The sequence below is a fragment of the Rissa tridactyla genome, chromosome 1, assembly GCF_028500815.1.
Source record: "Rissa tridactyla isolate bRisTri1 chromosome 1, bRisTri1.patW.cur.20221130, whole genome shotgun sequence".
NCBI classification, from domain to species: Eukaryota; Metazoa; Chordata; class Aves; order Charadriiformes; family Laridae; genus Rissa; species Rissa tridactyla.
This window is the reverse complement of record NC_071466.1, coordinates 118,177,858-118,198,460: the sequence shown is the minus strand read 5'-3', so window position 1 is coordinate 118,198,460 and position 20,603 is coordinate 118,177,858. Positions and strand designations below refer to the sequence as shown.

Sequence of the window (20,603 nt, the reverse complement as noted above, 5' to 3'; positions counted from 1 at the left end):
GCGTCCCTAAGTACAGGGTTTGGGACATGTGGAAACAGAAGCTAAAGGGGCTTTAGCTCATTCCTTGACCAGGTCCAGATGCAAAGAGACCTTTAGCATAAGTCAGATGCTGCAGATCTGACCCTATGACTCCAGAAATCTCTGTGGTACAGCATCTCCATCAGGCTACACTGGCCATACGAGCTTCCTCCAACAGCTGTGACGTTGAAACCACCCGCGTAGTCACTTGGGGCTCCTACAGCCCCTTTCCCATTGCCTGGGAGATTAGAAAATCCATTACATAATGTGTCAGGACAGCTATAATTTTGATATGATCTTAAAAATGCCAGCTGGGTTACCAGCATTAGAAACAGAAAAATCTTAAGAATAAAGTTAGCTAACAGTAAAGGAGTGACTCTGCCATGTTCCCCATATGAATTCTCTTGTGACCTTCATAATTGCTTTTTGTCATTGGGGGCCTTTGCCGGGAGAGACCTTCACCTACTCTCCCTTTCTGCCTGTCATTTTTTGTCATGCTTGTCATCCCTTTCTGACCCCTTTGCGTTCCTTGGCTATTTCCAGTTAACCTTCAGCGGTGCGCCTAGGGGTTCTGGTCAATTTAGATGTAGAGTGAGCGATATTTTGTGAAAAGTCATTTTTACCCCCTATAAAACCCAAACTACAGAACACACCAAACAAAACCCCAAGCCCTCCAGATACTCTCTCAAGCCCAAGCAAGGATGTTACTGGAAACATTCTAAAAATTAAAGCTGAACATAATTTCAAAACAAGTAAGTATTGTTTTCAACCCCAGGGCAGCTGCAGTCAGAGCTCTGAAGCGCAAACAACTGAAGCAAATGTATTCAGCTTTCATTGTCCTTGGTGAGAGCAGTGGCAGAGAGAAGCAGCACTTCATGAGTCACAGAAAGCAAATGGGAATCCAAGATGCTATTAGTTACGTTTGAGTTTATAAGTATGAATTAAAAGTTGACAGGCTCATTTTAAAAGCAAAATTCAGTTCAAGGAAACGGCAAGGTTTTAATCTCTAATGCCTGGTGCTGGCTCTCCATCGCACCTGCTCACTTTATATAGAACAATATATTTTTTTCTGCAAAGCCTCTACGAGTGCTCCAAGAACAACATGCCCTCTGTGCCCCAAGCACCAAAATGAACTAAGAGGTGAAAGGAGCCTCTTGACCAACCCTGTCCTGGGCAGACAGTCCGCAGGGCACCAATACTGTCCCCATCACATCGCCCAACAGACTCACCTCCAGTTCTGTTTGTACGAGCTACAGTCCGCACATTCTGGGGTGGGAGATAGGTGCCTGCTGTTCCTGGCTTTTCATAGACCCTGTTGAAAGCCCTGGCTCAGGGGAATAATCCTCTTGCTGTTTATTAATAAGCTGTGTTTTGGTTTTGGTTTTTTTTTCCTGCTGCTGTTGCTTGCCTGCAACAGCTGTTTTCTCTCCATTATGCAATGAGTGGCTTTCTTTGCTGTACTCGGCTATTGTTATTTTACTTAAATTGCCCTTCTCTCCTGTAATGAACTTATTTTAAAAATGGGGGGGAGAAGGACATAAAAATACTCTGTATAATGAAAATACAACAGTTTTATAGCTTTTGGGGACAAATCCCCATCCCCAATTACCAAGCATTATACATTTGTCATGCTTGCAGTTTCAAAGTTGTTGCTTTTGAGTTGTCACCATGGAGAATAAAAGCAGGAAAAGCTACTGCCAATCTGCCTTTTTATTATCCTGCAGGCAAACAATTTGCCCACTTCTTACTAAGAAAGGAGTGGTTTACAGGAGCAGTTTTCAACTCTTTTTGATTAATGGATGACAAACCAAACATTTTCCAGTGAAGCAGCAGACCCCTCCATAAATTTCATACCTAGCTCACAGGATAACATACATGAGCACATTCTGCCCAGCCTCCTCTCATGCAAGAAATCCCTAGAAGCACCCCATGGAGCCACACTACTTCACAGAAAGGAGAAACTCTCCCCTGGTTTTGCAGACCTTAAAAGCTTTTTCCCTGTGGATTTTATTGGGAAACTTTATCTTTTTTCTACAGACGCATTCTTTCCTTTTGGCAGTTTGACCCCTTTGTGCTTATGTCTGCAGTACTCTGGACTGATGTCTTTCCTTTCTCATAAAGTAGTAACTTCATTCAGATCCCATCTCCCTGTTATAAATAATGGATGTGGACTCTCACACTGTGTGCAGATGTAATCTGAACAGCATTTACATGTTTAGATCCATATCCGCTAGGCGTTATCAGCAGTCGGGTGCAGGAGAAGTGCACGCAGCTCCCAGCTCTGGTCTGTATTTTCCTGTGCAACACACGTCATCCCTTGGCTCTTCAGTTTGCTCCTTGTGGAAAGGGAAGCAATCCAGGGCCACCTGTTTCCTAGGGCAATGCTGGTCAAGCCCCAGCAAGCTCAGCCCTGCTCCAGACACCTCTCCCAAATGCTGGGCTACATCACAACTCCACTTGAATTTTCTGGCTGTGCACTGAACTAACACCCCAGCCTTATATCCTTGGCAAACATGGATCCAGATACAAGCATTACAATACAGGCTCAATCCTTACATTCATACTCTGTTAAGTCCCCTGCCCAGAAGGACTTGGGGGTACTGGTGGGTGAAAAGCTGGACATGAGCCAACAATGTGCACTTGCAGCCCTCCAGAAGGCCAACTATATCCTGGGCTGCATCAAAAGCAACATGGTCAGCAGGCTGAGGGAGGTGATTCTGCCCCTCTACTCCCTCTGGTGAGACCCCACCTGGAGTACTGTGTCCAGCTCTGGGGCCCTCAAGATAAAAAGGACATGGACCTGCTAGAGCGAGCCCAGAGGAGGGCCACAAAGGTGATCCGAGTGCTGGAGCACTTCTCCCATGAGGACAGGCTGAAAGAGTTGGGGTTGTTCAGCCTGGAGAAGAGAAGGCTCCAGGGAGACCTTATAGCAGCCTTCCAGTACCTAAAGGGGGCCTACAGGAGAGATGGGGAGGGACTTTTTAGCAGGGCCTGTTGCAACAGGACAAGGGGTAATGGTTTTAAACTAAAAGAGGGTAGATTTAGACTAGATATAAGGAAGAAATTTTTTAGTGTGAGGGTGGGGTGATGAGACACTGGCGCAGGTTGCTCAGAGAGATGGTAGATGCCCCATCCCTGGAAACATTCAAGGCCAGGTTGGATGGGGCTCTGAGCAACCTGATCCAAGTTGAATATGTCCCCACAGGGAGGCTGGACTAGATGGCCTTTAAAGGTCCCTTCCAACACAAATTATTCTATGATTCTGTAATTCTAAATTAACAGCTGTAGCTCCTGGGCCAAAAATACCACATAAGCAAGCTCTCTCCTCAGAGACTCACTGGGCCCCTCAGCTTGGAGCACAGCACTGAGGGGAACCCCCCCCAAGTAACCCAAAACAATACCCCCCCACGCCCTTCTGTGCTGGAGAGAGGAGCCGGGGGGACTCGATTCACCTCCTGCTGCTTCGCTCCAAGGGGCCCACTAGCCCGGCCGGGCTCGTCCCGCTTGGTTTCAGTCGCCCCCTCACAGGCTGGCGAGGTGGGGGCGGCCCGGGCAGCACCGCTCCGCCGGCGCCGCATTGTGGAGGGGCGCCCCCTGGCGGCCTGCCCTGCCGCCGCGCGCCGGCCGTTACGGCCGTTAACGGCCAGTAACGGCCGGTAACGGCCGCCGCGCGGTAGGAGTCGGAGGTGTGGTGAAAGTCGAATGGGGCGCGTAGCGCCTGAAAATCGTCATTACTCCAGTGTTTCTTTGGACCTCTTTATTCTTCTCCCTTCCTTCAACATCCCGTCCCCCCGCCCAGTGAAGAAATCTCTAAACCTACCAGAGAAAGGTAAGGTGCCCATGCCTCGAGAACAAATGGGGTGTGACAGCAGAACTACTGAGAGGTCACCCAGCCTGGTGGGAAGTCGCTTCTGGCTGGGCAAATGTTTATGCTGACAAGGTAGAAGCCAGAAGTGTCCCCACTGCTCCCACAGTAACTTCTGGTTACCTCTCATATAGGTAAGGCTCTTTTGTGCCCAGGCTCGCTTGGTCCAGAGCTCTTGGCTGTACATACAAGTTTGTGATTCAGGGCCATTTCTGAATTAGAGACATGAGCCTGAAAACATTTGTCTGAAGTGGCACAGGACCGCTTCTTACAGGAGGTGTAGTGCTTTCAGTTAGTGCTCGCTGTGGGGTAGAAATCCTTTCTGGTTATACCTCATGTTTGTTTCCATCAGCCCCTCTAGAGCAGGTGTTGGTGATTTTCATGTCCCAGTTATCACATCTTGTCTTCGTGCAACAGATTAGTCAGCTCACTTGTCTCTGAATAGGTACTCCAGGGTAGTGAGAGTTTGAGCTCCGATTGGATGCATTTTACACTCAAGAGCCTGCTAAATGATTAATTTATTTAGTCCCTGCTTCCTGGCAAAGCCAGAATGTGTATTTCTACACGCCTCAATCCTGCTCACCTTGGAACTGCAAGTTTTGGCAAGGACTTTAACATCCAGTAAGGTGGAGATCAGGTAAAACTGGAGCATAACAAGCTAAAAGATTTACGTCTTGCAGATACACTGCTGTGTCCTACCTAGAGGACTACTGCATCTATTTGTCATCACTAAATCCACGTACAATCATAGAAAATAGACGTGGTCCATGCAAATGGACCTCCAACTGGAGGATGTAGGGGTAAGTATGGGTTAAAGCAAGTCAGCCAAACGAGAACTGCCCAGAGGCCGCTGGCACTGTGGGATTGTGCAGCCTGGCTTGCTGCTGCTGGCTGTAGGCTCCTCTTAGGGAGCAGCCCTGCTGCTGACAGCATCCCCCTGTCAGCATCCCCAACAAAGGGGAACTGCAACCCCTCTTTCATCTTCAGATCAGTAAGATTCTGCAAGAAGGGTGAGGTTACTAAAACAAAGACTACCGTAGCTATATAAGCTCTTCCTGGGTTTCTCTTTCAAGTTTTTGGCAATCTTAGACTTTGAAGGGTAGGCCTGCATGGTTAAAGTTTGAGGAATACCTACCTAAAATGCAGATCCTACAAATTTTTATGCAGTTGCTCGACTGCTATTACTAAGTACATGCCGGAAAGATGTGTGGGCCTGGTACCTGGAATGTTTTTGTTTAGAACTCAGAGCCCCAGCACTTTGAGCTGAAACTACCAGCACAGTCAAGTGCGCAGGAGTTCTGAGAAGGTAAAACTACTCAAATTAGCAAAACTACAGTCCAGAGCATCCCAGTGCACCTGATTTGCAGAGACTGCACTGTGCCCCCCCAGCAGCCAGAACCGACTACTTGGAACCTGTATCTTTGCTGGACTGAGCTGCGAAGACCCAAGGAGAACACTTGGTCCCATGCACAGATAGGCCTTCCCCCGATGACCAGAGTGACAGAACTTGTGTGGGTAGCACACTCGGAGCTGAAGGTACGTTTTAAGTAGTACCGGGGGAGTGAAATGTGGATTGTTTGTTGTTGGTTTTTTTTTTTTTAAATAGACATATATATTTATATATAGAAATTTTCATCTTCACTTCTGAGAAGAGAGATCTGTGTCTGCCTTCTGTTCAGGTTAGCATGGTGCCTGAGTGGAAAATTTCACTCCTCAGTTTCAGTAAGATGCAAGTTAGGCTGGTTCTGGTTGTAAAAGGAAAGTTACTGCAGCAGAGCTCTGTAATCAAGAGGTCTCCACGGACAGCCTGTCATCCTGATGAGAGACACTTCTTAATTAAGCAAAGATGCTACATTGTAGCTGAAACAATTCCCAAGTGTCCCAGCTTCCCTCATCATATCAATGAGTGTCTGGAGTTACACAGCTCCCAACAAAAGGCTTTAGGGGATTTCAAACAAATTTATAAGTCTAAAAGTTCAACACTCGAGCACGTGCAGCAAATGTATTTGAAGGGCATGAACACAGTTCTCTACTACTGCAAAGATCTTTGAAAGGAATACTGCAGGTAGCATCCCAAGTATTGCTGGGGAGACCTCAGATCCATACACTTCCATGAAAAGCTCAACTTTACTCAAAGGCAAATCAATTAAGAAGCAGCTCTTGCAGCTAAGCTTAACTGAGTTCCTGTTTGAGCATCTCAATTACACTGATTTAATGATTAAACTTCTTACGATTAACGGGAAAAACAGAAAGAATCCCATGGTCAAAATATTGGACAAACTGTTTAAGCTAATGAGGGAGGACACTGGTGTTTGTGAAGCAGCTGGTAATGAGAGCCTGGAGGAGAGAAGGAAAACAGCTGCCCGCAGATAAGCTCTGAATTCAAGCACAGGAGCAAAATGAAGGGGAACATGCTGGTGTGCTTCAACACATCAAGTGGCAACACAGGCAACTGAGAAATGCTGCATGAAAGTTGATCATCTTAGCTGATTAGTAGCCTTAGGTTATATTTACAGAAGTGTGTAATATAGCCCCTGAGAATGAAGCTGGGTGCTCAGTCCCTGATCATCTGCTCTGTATAATGTATTGGTGTATTTCTATGCTATATTCTGGAGTAAAATTGTTTGCAGTAGTCCACATCCAGTGACTCTAATTGCTCCTAAAGGACCAATTAGAACAAGGTTGAACAAGGCTGTCCTCTAGGGCACCCTGCAGGAGCTACGTGCCTAGGGCGCTACGGGACAGGCCAACCAAAACTAACATGTAGCCTGGGCCACGTCTAGCTAGATGGCAAACTGGCATTTTTGGAAGGAGTTCACCTGGGCTAATAGCACTTGGCTTCTGTGCCCCTGGCGCCTTTTACTGTGTAGATGTAACAGTTCTGTTCATTGCATTGTTTTGCTCCTTCCACAAACAAACCGTAATAGGCTGACAGTCCAACTTCAAGGCAAGAGACATGTTTTCAGCCAGTTTATGGGGGAGAACTACCATTCAAAATAAATACATACTTTGGTAACAGTATGTGTGGCACGGGCACCACATAAATTAAATGCAGTTTCCATCATACTGTGTTAATGCGGGTATGTGTCTTCCTGATGAAGTGGGGAATGCAAAGACAATAAAGGCTTTTCTAGGTCTAGCCCTCCCTAGAAACATTAAAAAAAAAAAAAAAAGAAGAAAAGTAATAAGCATCGTAAGTGATGTGTTTCTTGGGAACTAACAGCAATACTGGTCATGTTATTTATTTCCTTTTTTGGCCTGTCTGTTCTCTAACACAAAGCCTCTCAGTGGTGTGTACCCTACTGCTTGTGAGGCCATGGTCCAGACTGGACTAATGCAGTTTAAAATGAACTCTCCAAAACCTGTCATTTAAAAAATGTGGCTCATTTTATGGATCTGATGTAGGGCACAGCCATGTGAACAGTTAGTCAGCACAGCTGTATTAATTCAGGCTCTAGGGGTGAAGGTGGGAGTAGAGTGAGACCGAATGACTTAAACCAGATCTACTGCCAATGAAGCATGAAGCTGTGCCCTCTGTGATAGCAGTTGGTGGCTAAGGGAGGTATAGATGTATCCGCATTACTCAGCCAGTAATTCCAGTCACATGGCTACTGTTCACAGCTTGCTTGTTTCCTCAGGATCCTGTGCTCTTCAAGCTGGGCGTTCTCTTTGCCCTTAGTGATATCCCCCATTTGGGAGCTCATCTCCGTGTGAAAGCTCATTATTAGCGTTAGGCCTACATGCGCTGCTGAAAATAAAAATTCTACAGCACAACAGATTTGATCACTTCATTTTCTTGCCTAAAGCACACTGTGATTTCTTCCCCTGTTTGGCTCCGTGGGTGGAACAGGCATTTCAGTATACACTGCCACATTGATTACAGGGAGTTCTTCCGCACTAGAGATATTAACATCTTTGTTATTACTGCCAGTTCTCTCCTCCCCCGTACCAAGCGGTTGCCTGAGCAAGAATTCCTTTTAAGGACAGACTCCCAGTAGTAGTATTCTCCTCCTTAAAATGAAGAAGATGTCTTCAGAGGTCAGTTCCTTCTGCTTTCTCAGAGTCCTGCCTTCCCCATATTTCTTAGAAAGTCATTATTAAAGATGTCGATCCACTTGCAAAACTATCACAGAAAAATCTAGAAATCAGTGCCGTGATTACCTCTTCATAATCATTAACAACTCAAAATCATAGCATTTAAGTTAAAAATTTTTATGCAAGGAAAAATGTTTAATATTTAATATAAAATCAAAGTCTGACATAGCTTATTTTTCAAACATCATCCTCTTTCTGTTCATCAATGGACAATTAGAAGATCACAATTAAAAAAGTCATCCTAAATATTTTTAAAAGTCTTATAAAAACATTCATAAAGTGCTACCCACAAAAGCACCTAAACAAGAATCTGACAGCAATACTTATTAGAATGTCAATTTACTTAATTACTGCTGTCAAACAGCAGTGTAATTTGTGGAACCGCCAATTTAACAACCATACAACCCAGCAAAAATATCGTTCCATAGACGTGGCCCCAGTAGAGCATCGGCTGGGCCCACAACATGTACGCAGAGACACCCAGCAAAGTGTTGTGGGGTTTTGAAATAAAGAGATGCTAATACCGCCTAAACCCAAGAATACCAGCAAGCGAGAGACACGGATTCTAAGGGGAGCGATTATCCCAGGCTGTGGCCTTACTGCGAGGGCAAAACTCAGGCAGCTTGTACAAAAAACAGGTATAGATTTTAGCTGGTTTTTACTGGGACAAAAATCACTCCCCGCTAGAAGTGACAGAAAAAGGCACTGATCCTTGGAACGTTTCTATGTTCTCCTCTCTGGCCTTGAACGTACCATACCGTAAGTACCTTTCTTTTCCCCATCCCCAAAATGGGGGCTCAGAACAAGTACCGCACCACAGTGAGCATACACTAATTCGTTCGGCAGTGGCCTCCCTCTTTGCTCAAGTGCCTGGGCAGCACTCACAGATTTACCCAGAAGGGGCCAGGCTCTGAGGGCTACCTCCCCCAAAATTCATGTCCTTTGTGAGGTGTCCAGGGAGCAGCTGTGTGTCTTCCCAACACCAGATGGCGGCCTATGGTCCACATGACCCTCTCCTCTCCACCATCTACTCTGTATGGTGCTTCTGGTGGCGCACCAGCTGGGGTTGGAACCGAAAGCTTTCCCCACACTGGGTGCAGCGGTAGGGCTGCTCCCCAGTGTGGATGCGGGTATGCTTGATGAGGTTGGAGTTGCCACTGAAGCCCCGGCCGCATTGGCTGCATTTGTAAGGCTTCTCACCGGTGTGGGTACGAGTGTGGTTAATGAGGTCAGAGCTCTGCCCAAAACATTTGCCACACTGCCCACAGGCGTAAGGCCGAATGCCGTCGTGGGCTCGCTGGTGCTGAAGGAGGTGGGAGTGTTGGCTGAAGCTTTTCCCGCAGGCTGGGCACTTGTAGGGCCGCTCGCCTGTGTGCATACGCTGGTGTTTGATGCAGGTGGAGCTGTCGCTGAAGATCTTCCCACACTCACTGCACACGTAGGGTTTGAGCCCGGTGTGGATGCGCTGGTGCTTGAGGAGGTTGGAGCTCTGGCTGAAGTTCTTCCCACACTCGGCACAGGTGTAGGGTTTCTGGCCTGTGTGGACCCGCCGGTGCTGGATGAGATGGGAGCTCTGGCTGAAGCCCTTGCCACACTCCCCACACAGGAACGGGCGCTCCCCAGTGTGCATTCGCTGGTGCTGGATGAGGTGGATGCTCCGACTGAAGCCCTTGCCACACTCAGAGCAGATGGTGGGCCGCTCTGCACGAGGGGCTCGCCGTGAGGCTGCTGCCACCCTTCTCTCCTGTCTTTTCACCAGGCTGATATCAGAGCAAGGCAGCTTAGCCTCCCCTTCCTCCTCACAGTCACCTTGCTGCTCCTCTGGGAAACTGCTCTGACTTCCACGGCTGTCCCCCAACTGTTCCTCTCCTCCCCTGGACCCTGCTGCCAACACATCCTGCTGATCTGTGCTTGCAAGGTGATCTGGAAGGGGACCTAGGTCACCACCTGGAAAAGAGGTACAATTCTGTGATTCTCGCTGGGAAGAGGCACAGTAGAGAACGGGCAAGCTGTTCTCCTAGGGAGCCTGGTCTGCACTGTGTAGGAGAAGCAGTAAAGGGAAGACTGGGAGCAAACAGAAAACTAGCTGTGAGAGAGGCTGTACGGTGTCATCATGCAACCCAGAGCAGATGTGCCACAAACAGCAGAACCAAGGGCAACGCTACAGGTGTCTCCTTGCCCCCAAGAAATCTTCACATGTTGTCTCCTTAATATTCTGTCTTCTCATACATAGTCTTAACAGCAGGCTGACAACGGCAGGCTGTCTGCCCCCCCGGGGGGGGAAAGAGCGGGTCTCAATATGAGCTGCATGGAATAAAGTGGTTTAAATAACACTGAGGCAGCTCAAAAAGCATTTTGTTTGCACTGTGTTTATAAACTTATCTAACTTATTCCTCACCCATGTGTATCTCCTCCAAGGCCTCATGATCTTGTTGTTCTCCTTGGTCCATCTGGACAGTTATGTCAGGTTCAGCAATCAGGGATACTTCTTACAAAAGCAAACAAAAGTAATCTTAGTTAAATATTCGGCAAAAGCTTTTCATGTGTCTTAAATCTACTGCCCCTGCTGAATATGGGGAAGAAGCAGAGTGGTTGCATAAAAGAATGGAATCAGCACACCGTCATCATCAAAGACAAGAATTTTTCCTTCAGTATTTACTATTTTAAGGCCAAAACCAGCCAAACAGTAAGCAACAGCAGTTAGCATCAAGAGGGTAGGCATTAGCAGTTGCTGCATAAAAAAAATGGAGAAGAACAGAGAAAAATACAATGGTAAGAGTAAGAATTGAAAATGGCAGGGAAAGGATAGCATGTGGATGAATCTAGGACCCGAAACTGATGTGCATCACAGCTAAAGCTGAGATCACTTATGGGAATATTTTTAAAGCATTTAAGACATTACTTCCCCCGCCCCCCCCCCCCCCCCACCTTTTAATCTTTATAGCTACTTAATACTAGTTTGCCTAACTTCAAAAATACACTCCCTGAACTCTGCTTCAAGCTACCAATCTCCCTGGACAACCAATACCTCCAGACAACTACTCAAGCTCCAGGTGGAACTGACTAACTGGACAGATGGGCTCTGGTAAATGGTAAACTGATGGGTGCCTGGACCACTTCATCCATCCCCAACAGCTATTTAACGGCAGGTAATGGGTAATAAGGGATCAGATAGTGTCAGAATCAAGGAGACAACTCAGATGAAGGGAACAGTTTTGAACCTCAGTTTCCAGTGATTATAAAACCACTGATCTTGAAGTCTTTGACCCTAGGTGGCAAAGCTGGACTGAAAGAAAGAGGGCAAGCAAACGAGAAAGACTGCAATCTTAAAAAAAAAAAAGCAGCCTTAAAATTTAATCATCAGAGTCCCTACTTTAAATATTTGCTGAACACTGAAGTGGTCCACCCCTGCAGATGGATCATTTCCAACAGCTCCAAGCTGATATACAAAGGGAGGTTGCTTTCTGCAGCCCTACAGCTCTCAGGACTTTGCCACTACTGAGAATTTCTGCTGCAACAGTTTGGCAGTAGGCGCCGTTCAAGGTATTTACGTGCTGCAATATGTACCAGATGGCCCACCCCCGCTCTAGAGCAGGAGTCGTCAAAACCCTGTCCACACACAGACCTTTCCCCCAGGCAGCTCACCACAAACAGCAGGGATTCTCTCTGAAAGCTGTCAACAAGCAGGAACTTTGGAGGAGCAAATCTCTCACCGTTTCAGAGGTGGTACCAGCATCCGACAAACATCCAATAACAACCACCCGGGGAAACATCTAAGAAAGGAGACAAGGCAGAAGAAAGAGTTCCCTTCTGACCCTGCCAATTTCATAGCTCAGGTTGCCATTGACACACTGGTGCTATGCTCAGATTTGCTATGGCAGCTCAGCAGAAAGCAGGTAACCTTTATACAATTAACAAGCTAGTCCAGAGTAAGAAACAGAGTTTCTTCCGTTCCCACGATCACAGTCATGTGTCTGTGAAAGGAGGGGACAAACCTCATCGACAGAGGGGAAGTTGCTTCAGGGACTTCATCTGTTACTGGAAGAAGCATAATCCTTGGGCATATTGGGTTATTGCTTGACTGTGGAAACCCAAACGGGAAGAACACCTGTGTATGTGGGTGTGTGGGGCTACTGCATGCAACATCCACAGCTTTGCTAAAACAAGATATGAAGAGTATCTAATTTGGACCCCCAGCAGGGGCTTTGTAAACACACCATACTGTTCCTGGGGCCTTGGCTTTAGTACTGTGACAGCATGTATGGATTTTGTAGCTGGGTCCTACAATTTATGTTCTTTACCTTAGCTATTTGCAAATAGCTACTTATTTTCTCTTCCAACCACTCAGCTCTGTATTCCACCGGTGGCTGTACCAAGCTGTGGAGGTTATGGGACCCATCCTGGTGTGGAATGCCATACTTTCAGCTTCTCGTGCTCCTTGTGCTCCTGCAGTCTGCTCCTGAAGTGCTGTCAGTGGCTAAGCAGGCTCCGCACGGCCATGCCAGGCACAACAGCTCAAACCTGCAATTCAGAAGACGACATTCAAATCTTCCTCTCCGCTACTCTTATCTGGGGTAGAAAATGCTTGCAGTAAAATCAAAAGGTGAAGACATTTTTATCACAGAAAACTGTTAATTATGCAGGTGCACACATTTCTCTTGGGCATGAGAGCCTCCTTTCCCTGTACTGTCTGAGTTGTTCATAAACAGCAGCACCTGTCAGCAACTGCCTTCCTGCCCGGCTCCGTGCCCAGCTTGGGATGCAGGGAAGGCACTGGGGGACAGACACAGGAGGTGGAACGGGAAGGCTGCTGCAGAGGGCACTGCCAGAGCACCCAAGGGCAGGGGGTGTGCAGAAGGGGGCAAGTACTGCGTAGCTTTGGGGAACAAGGATTCTCCACATAGCTGGGGCAGGGGTGCGAAGCTGCCTGTCCACAACAGCGATCGGAGGCACTGGGTGGAAACTGGGGAAAGATACGCATTTGCTCTGTGGCAGGTGAAAGGGATGGAATGGGGGAGGGGAGATGGCATTACAGGTACGGGATGGAAGCAGCCAAGGATGGCAGCTACAGCAGAGCCGGGTCTACATGAGGGGCAAGTTGTCCCTCCCGTTCTCCGAGCTGCACTTTTCTTCTCCTCCGGGCACCTCCTTCCTCTACAGTGCCCACAGACAATGGCTCAGACACGGCTTTAAAGCCCGGCTCTCACTGCGGCTGGCCTCCCCCGAGAGCCGACCCCCGCGGGCTCCCCCGGCCCTGCCCCTCACTGCCGCCCTGTCCCCCAGCCGAGCGGCTGCGGGAGGCCCGGCCCCGCCGTGCTGCTCCGTGCCCAGCCGTCCCTACCTGCAGGGCGCCCGCTCCCGCCCGGTGCCCGCCCCGCTGCGCGCCGGCAGCAGCTTCCTGCTCCGCGGGCAAAGGGCGCTTCCTGGGCGGAGCGGGAGGCGCCGGGCTGGGAGCCGGGGCCGCCCGGCGGGGAGGCCCCCGAAGCACCCCTGCGCCGGGCACCCCGCAGCGCAGCACATCGGCGGCCGGAGCCGCTCCCCGCGGTCCTTGCGGGGGGAGCCGCGCCGCCCTGGCCCTCTCGGCTGGGTACCCCGCAGCTCTGTGCCCGAGGAAGCGCGCTGGGGAGGACTCCTCGGCGGGGTCTGGCGGCAGGAGGGATGGATTATTCGCCTTAGATCCAGCACCGCTCAGGGGGCGGTTGCCCAGAGGCGAGTCCTGGCGCACCCCAGGGTTTTGAAACAGCACTGTTGTTTTATGGGCCGTATGCAGAGAATTGCCTTTGCTAAGGTGCTTTCCCTTAGGTGCTTCGGCATCCAGCTGCCCAGATGAACTCGACGGCAGAAGGGAAGCAGCTGAAGCACTTGTCTGTGGTAGACAACAGGACACGCAACAGCACACAGCAGCTCCTTCTGAGGACAGCATGCCATGCAAGGTGGCAGAGAAGTCCCTTTTTTCTGGAATTATTATTCGGAAATAAATGTACACGTGGTTTTACAACATGGTGCTTGCTCTCCTTAATTTCTCTATGTTACTCATACCTGGAGGGAAGAAGGTAGGTGACTGTGCATGTTTTCATGAAATGTGGTAGGAAAGCTGAGAGCTCGGCCAAGTAAATGAATTCTTCCCTCACTTATGAGAGGAAGTTCTCCCTACACAGTAGGTGACATAGGAAAGGGTTAACTTGGGCCTCTGCAGTTCTGAACTCACACCATCGCCTGGAGCCCCCCTTCAGGGCACTGGAACACAACTGCCTGACCAGAGAGCTGGTGGATTGAGGTGCACCAGCCAGCCCTCTCTCCAGGCAATTCCCGGCATGGCTCTGCGCTTAGAGCAGTCCCGGCAACGTTACTGCTCACCAGTATAAACCAGGCCATTCCACCTGGATACACCCACTGCAGCACAGGTCTTTATCACTATCGCAGCTGTCCACTTTCTTGTGTGGCGTGGGGGTGTTTGTTCCTTCGGCCTCGAACAGTCAAAAGTCTGATTCCAGGGGACTGCACCTCAAGCCTGACAGGGACCAGCCATCTGTGAGGCCACAGCTTTTCTTGTGGCGGTGACCTGGACGTTTGTTTTCTTGCTACGGTGACATTTGTGTTTCCCTGACACCTTACCAGGGGACCAGGAGTGGGCTTGAACACGGAGGAGGCCACCTTGTGGCCACAGGCACAGGCAGGAGACAGCAGATGCGCTTCACTACATGAAGTCATAAAAAACAAGTAGCTTTTCACCTTGGCCCCTGTATCCCAACTGGTAAATACACTGCCTTTTTTGGGTGGTGGTTTTTTCAAGCCAGTGCTTGCTCCAAGGTGATATAGAAAATGACCCAACCTTTCTAGGACCTAAAGCACCCAAATAGGTAGTATGAGCTTAGCAGTGGTACAAAACAGGCTGGCCATGAGATAAGGACTTGGATGAGGGCACAGAAAGGAGTGGTTTTCCAGGAATCTGGAAATCTTTCCTACTAACAAAGTGAAAAATACTCTCAAAGCCTCCTGATTCCCTTTCCACTTCAAAATATTGTTATCAGGGCACAAGCAATTTGAATTAGTCAGAAACCTTAGTGACCTTGTGCCCTAAACTGTAAAGGAATTGCAATAAGAGAAATGAACAGGGGCCAGTTTTGCCATGCCGAGGCTTTGTTTATTAAGGTTTAAGCATCAATTTGCATTAAAGACTTTTTCTGTTGGAGAAGTGATGACTGCTACGGGCTCATTAGATTTGCAGTCTGTAATTTTCACTGGCTGTGGACAGATGGAGAAATGGTCATCAACAAAACAAGATGGGAATACTGAAATAGAATGAAAGGGAAAACGCAGTCCCATCAGTTTAAAAACAGTGCAAGTGAGGGGCCCATTGCTGTATCCTTGTCATGCTTGTAGCATATAGCACAGTTGCTTAGAAGTGTGTGGGGGGTTGAAGATCAATATGTTCACAATCAAAGTACAAATGTATGCAAAAGAATGGAAGAGGAAGTTAATCCTGGTTACTGGATCTCTGTCCTTGGAGGTTTTTGAAATGTGGCTGGAGAAAGCCATGGCTGACCTGATCTGGTGCTGCTGATAGTCTGCTTTGAGCAAGGAGGTGGGACTCCAGAGGTCTCTTCCAATCAACATTTCTGTGATTCTGTGACCAAGATGTGGGCAATTATGGGTTACATGTTATGGGCTACATGTTAACATACATGTAGCATCCTGCAGACGATTCAGTAATTAAAAGTTGGTAATTTGGGAGAAATCTTCAGAAAAGGGTTTGGCTGTCTTAAAAACGCATAAAGCAATAAAGCACACAAATTGGGTAATGTGTCCACATTTCAAGGAAAAGGGAAAGAAGCAAAGTGTCTCCATGTTGACATAAATGGTAAGCCAGCATTTACTCGATCACTGTTAAAATACAACTGCCTGAATCTAGACAGATGCTATCGAAAAAGTTCTTACATTTCAAAATAGCTGCATTAGTTCAGAAACACCACCATGTGAAGCCTTGGCTCCTTGTTTTACTACTTCAGAACAATTTCATTGTTTGATGACTTTGAACTTCAGCTGGCTAGTGATTTACAAGACCCCTTTCCTTTTTTTGTTTTGACAAAGCCAATATAGGAGTTTTAAAACATTCTATGCTCTTAGTGTTAAAAGTATTTTGTCTTTAAAAAGCCCAAAATGCTTAAATCACTGAAAAGACCAAACCCGCATGTCTAATGAAGAGCTTGTTGGAGAAAAGCAATGAAAAAGCCCTCGTGAGAATGACAGTAGATAAGGAGAAGTACTACATATGGGAATAACTATTTTCCCATTTTGCAGTAAGCTCTAGCTAACCTTCGGCTTTACCGGTCTCTGGTATTGTAGCGCCGAAAGGAATGCCATACCTACCCACAGCTTTTACAGCAATTAATTTACACTCAACAAAACTGCCACCTGAATAGAAGGTAGGAAATTTATTAAAGACATTTGAAGGATTGTGGCTGCCCACTGAAGATTGTTTTTTAAACTTCAGTCTTGATCAACTATTTTCACCTACACTGAAAGAGCTTTTGATGCAGTGATACATTAATCACTCATATGTAGAACACCAATGCCGCACTGCTCTAAAAGAGAAAAAAACAACGTGGCCAGTTTGCTGTCTAACTCTTCTTCAAACCCACTTGACAGGAAACACTATTCCAGGTATTTCAGCTCCATCAACGCATGCGGTTTTCCATAGCCTAGATAAGACTGTTTGTTACCACTGCAAAACGTTACGTGCAGTGCTTGCCAAGAAGATAATGACATCCCTTGGTTTGGATTTGAAGTATTAAAGCTTCCCCCCAGCCCCGATAGTTTCTGATATGGGAACTGCAGAATCACAGAGTGGTTGAGGTTGGAAGGCGCCCCTGGGGATCATCTAGCCCAACCCCCTGCTCAAGCAGGGGCAGCTGGAGCAGGCTGCCCAGGACCATGTCTAGTCAGGTTCTGAGTATCTCCACGTGTCCATTATATTTCAGGGAAAAAAATTGATGGGAAGCAAAACATCATTAGATTGATTAAAAAACTGGAAACCAAGCAGATGCTATATCAATGCTAAAATGCAGCTGCCCCAATTTAGGCATGTGCTCATGGAAAAAGCAAGCGAACAAGCAAACTGTCAAACAGCTTAGCAGCATCACCGTGTCATGTTCCGTTTTTTAGTAGATCAGGGCAACTTCATTGTGTTTCAGGGATATACATTCTTCAGACTACGATACACGCCAGCACTCTGGGAGGATTCTAGCTTAAGGTATTCATATTGTGTCCTGTTAGTAACTGCTGCTTTATGCTTCTTGCTTTGAATCAAATCTGCTAGCAGCCTTAAAAATAGATGCAGAAAGAAGAGCTTTCTGCCAGGAGACTCAAGGACACCTATGACTGACTGGGACTAGAACCACCATCAAAGCTATTATAAACATGCAATCAGGGCAGCCCAGGAACAGCAACCCTTTGTTACCTCAAAATTCTCGCTAGGTTTGATTCGAGCTTACCCAGACTAGATAAACTACAGATTTTCCAAATAGAAATAAATAAAAAAAATAGATGGGTGCATATCCATGGATCTGCTATTTTTAATGTATTATTTTGTTTATAAATGATAGTACTCACTCCCTTTTTGAAGAAATCGACCTCAATGTATTTGGCCAATTACATATGAGATGCAAACTCAGAGTTATGTTTGCGCACCTGATTCATTACTTACTTTGGCAAGTAACACGTAGCTGAGATTTACTCTTATTTGATGCTTACCTCCCCCGTAAAACATAGTAGTCATTGGTACACTCTTGTAGACCAGCAGTCTGTAGCTGACATGCACGAAGATTAGCGTAAGGAACTTGTGATGGGCCATTCCCTCATCCAAAATGGAGAGTGGCTGTCATTGTGTGATTTTTAAGACTCCTTAAGTAAAACAGAAAGAGATAAGGAAAAAAGCCCTTGTAGAGATAAAGGAGCGTAACAGCTGGAGGAGGAAGATCAACCAGTGACTAAGCAGAGGGATTCCCAGCATCGAGTAACTGGGAAAAAATGTACATGAGGACTAGAAGAACAAGCAAACACACCTGTGTGAATCTCTGCTTGAATTAATTGGAAACAAGCCTCCAGCTCCTGAGGCACCTGGGACAGCCAGCCAATGGACTGGTGCAAGCTTGGTAATGGAGGTTATGCTTTATGTACTTATGTACATACCCAATAAAACTTGTCAGTTACAGGAGTGACTGCCTTTATCTCAGTTGCTGACTGCTTAATTACCCGTTACCTAGATTTACTGGTTTGGCTACGCTCTTACAAAGCCAAGTACGGGCTAAGAACTGGAGAAACCCCAAAGACTGAAAAGCAACCGGGAAACTGCATTGAAGAGTCTTTCAACAGATGCTGAATTTTATCACATCTTCAGAAGACAGATATGATTTAAATAGTTTGCTAGTTAAACAGTCTAAGTCTTTTTACTTCCCTATGCGGCCTGTTTCCTCATACCAGGGAAACAGGAGACTGCCTTTCATCAGATGGTGGCAGGTGATGCTTCTCTGTGCTAGCAGAGCACTGCCCAAGGACTCGTTTGACCCTTTGAGTCATGGAATCATAGAATTGTTTAGGTTGGAAGGGACCTTTAAGATCATTGAGTCCAACCATTAACCTAACACTGGCAAGTCCACCACTAAACCATGTGCCTCAGCACTAAGTCTACCCATCTTTTAAATCACTTCCCTAGGCAGCCTCTTCCATTGCTTCATAACTCTTTTGGTGAAGCAATTTTTCTTAATAGCCAATCTAAACCTCCCCTGGTACAACTTGAGGCCATTTCTTCTTGTCCTATCGCTTGGTACCTGGGAGAAGAGACCGACCTCCTCCTCCCTTCAACTTCCTTTCAGGTAGAGAGCAATAAGGTCCCCACTCAGCCTCCTTTTCTCCAGTTCCCGTTTCACGGCTGTGGCCAGTTCTGTGCTCTAGCATTCAGTCTTCCCTTAACGCGTCTGTAACTGAAGGATTAGGAGTAATTGATGACCCCTCCAACCCCCCATATCTAGGAATAACCGAGAATTTTCAATGAGCTGTTACAAAGGGCTTCTCAAAAGCGGTTTGCCACGTGAAAGAACATTTCTCACAAACAGGAGCACTAGATGCCCATTTCCCACCCACGACGACTCTCCTAGCCCGCGGCCCTCACGCAGCCCCGCTGGCACTCCAAGCGTCAGCCCTTGCCCTTCGGGCGGGGCCACCCGGCTCCCCTTTACGAGGAAGGGCCCGAGTTAATGTTTTTTTTTCCTTAACAGCCCGAGGGCCCGGCAGCGGGGCCCGGACACGCCGCCTGGCGGCGACTGCTGGCTGCCCAACTGCCAACCACCATCGGCTAACGGCCCGCCAGGCGCGCGCCACCCGTTGACCGCCGCCGCTGGCCGCTGCGCACCATGGGAAGCGGAGTCCTGCGGCGGCGCCGTTCCCCCGCCGCCGCCCCGTGCTGGACTACGATACCCAGAAGACACCAGCGGGCGGGAGGCCGCACCGCCTACCCTCGGGGCGCGAACAGGTGCCGGGGGGGGGCGCATGCGCAGTAGGGACACGGCAGGCGGGGTCGGGGCGCCAGTTATTTCATTATGTATTTATTATACATTAGGGAGCCCAGCCGTTCTTCGCTCCGCGCCCCCTTGGTGGGTGCTGCCACTCCGCTTCTCCTCGCTCACCCTTGGGGGCGCTCCGCCGCCGCGGGGCGCTTTGCCGTGCGCGGCCTGAGGGAGGCGGTCTGGGGCGGCTGTCGGGGTCGTGACCCGGCAGGACCCGGCATGGAGAAAGGCAGAAAAGATGTGGAAGGAAAGGGGTCGATGCAGGGGAGCAGCAGTTCGGAGAGGGCGGTGTGGGAAGGGGCTGCAGGCCGAGGGAGCGTGGCAGTGGGGAGCGAGTGTGGGGCTTCAGGGGAGGGCAAAGTAGCTCTTGCATCTGTGTGGCACTGATGGAAACGGCAAAATGTAAGCCATGTACTCCATCTTTCCTTTTGGCCTGTGCTGCCTGTTTCCATGGTCGCTGAAGAAGGACTGCCATACCGAGTCACACTAAAGACCCACCGAAAGGCCTGCCTATAAGAAAGGAAAGCATGGAGTGACGCTTCCTTCCTGTGTAAGGCCCTTCCAAGTCAAGTTTATCTGTGGCCTGGCGACCTTCGCCTGAAGGTTGTATCTGCAACTTTGCGTTCACATGGTTGTAGCTGCGGTACTCTGATCCATATATCTGAGGAGTGTAACTTATGATATAATTTACGTCACAGTTTTACAGATTTCTTTTACAGTCTTTTCCTTGCAAATGTCTGAACATGATACTCTAGTAAACATCTTACTCTCGCTCACTGGAGTTTTCTGTATCTGTAAACAATACTACCTACTGATTTCTCAGTTTTAATTAAGCTGAAAATGTAATCTTAGTGGTCTAGAGGAAGAATTCAACATATATTGTGGAAAGTGCTTCTAAAATGTGAAACTTTTGCAGTAAAGCACTGTAGTTCCTCATGTTTTATGCTGAAGTGTTTCAGACTGCTCAAAATAAAATGCAGTCTGTCTTACTTAATTCACACTTCTGTCTGTAGGAAGAAAAAAGGCTCGCTTAAGCATCATGGATGAAACACTTTCAAGAA

At 47.8% G+C, this 20,603-nt stretch overlaps 1 protein-coding gene across 3 annotated transcripts; it reads right to left on the bottom strand.

Annotated features, from left to right (window-relative positions):
• Positions 1–8,103: 8,103 nt before the first annotated feature.
• On the bottom strand, positions 8,104–13,377 carry LOC128904254 (zinc finger protein 239-like). 3 transcript variants are annotated; one of them, XM_054188328.1, is made up of 5 exons: positions 13,320–13,377; positions 12,280–12,499; positions 11,624–11,751; positions 10,377–10,466; positions 8,104–9,925 (listed from the first exon to the last, which is right to left on the bottom strand). In XM_054188328.1, the coding sequence occupies exons 4-5, from the start codon at positions 10,426–10,428 to the stop codon at positions 9,006–9,008; spliced, it is 972 nt and encodes a 323-aa protein (XP_054044303.1). In that variant the 5' UTR covers positions 10,429–10,466; positions 11,624–11,751; positions 12,280–12,499; positions 13,320–13,377; the 3' UTR covers positions 8,104–9,005. The 3 variants fall into 3 exon arrangements, with proteins under 3 accessions (XP_054044303.1, XP_054044305.1, XP_054044304.1); XM_054188330.1 differs by having other exon boundaries at positions 10,377–10,463; XM_054188329.1 differs by lacking the exons at positions 11,624–11,751; positions 12,280–12,499; positions 13,320–13,377 and having other exon boundaries at positions 10,377–10,886.
• Positions 13,378–20,603: the final 7,226 nt, after the last annotated feature.

Excerpts from the sequence above, each read along its gene's own strand:
- LOC128904254 (XM_054188328.1), bottom strand. The coding sequence starts at position 10,428 with ATGGACCAAGGAGAACAACAAGATCATGAGGCCTTGGAGGAGATACAC. Across the intron at positions 9,926-10,376 it reads CTTGGAGGAGATACACATGG|GTGGTGACCTAGGTCCCCTT; the intron begins GTGAGGAATAAG and ends CCTCTTTTCCAG.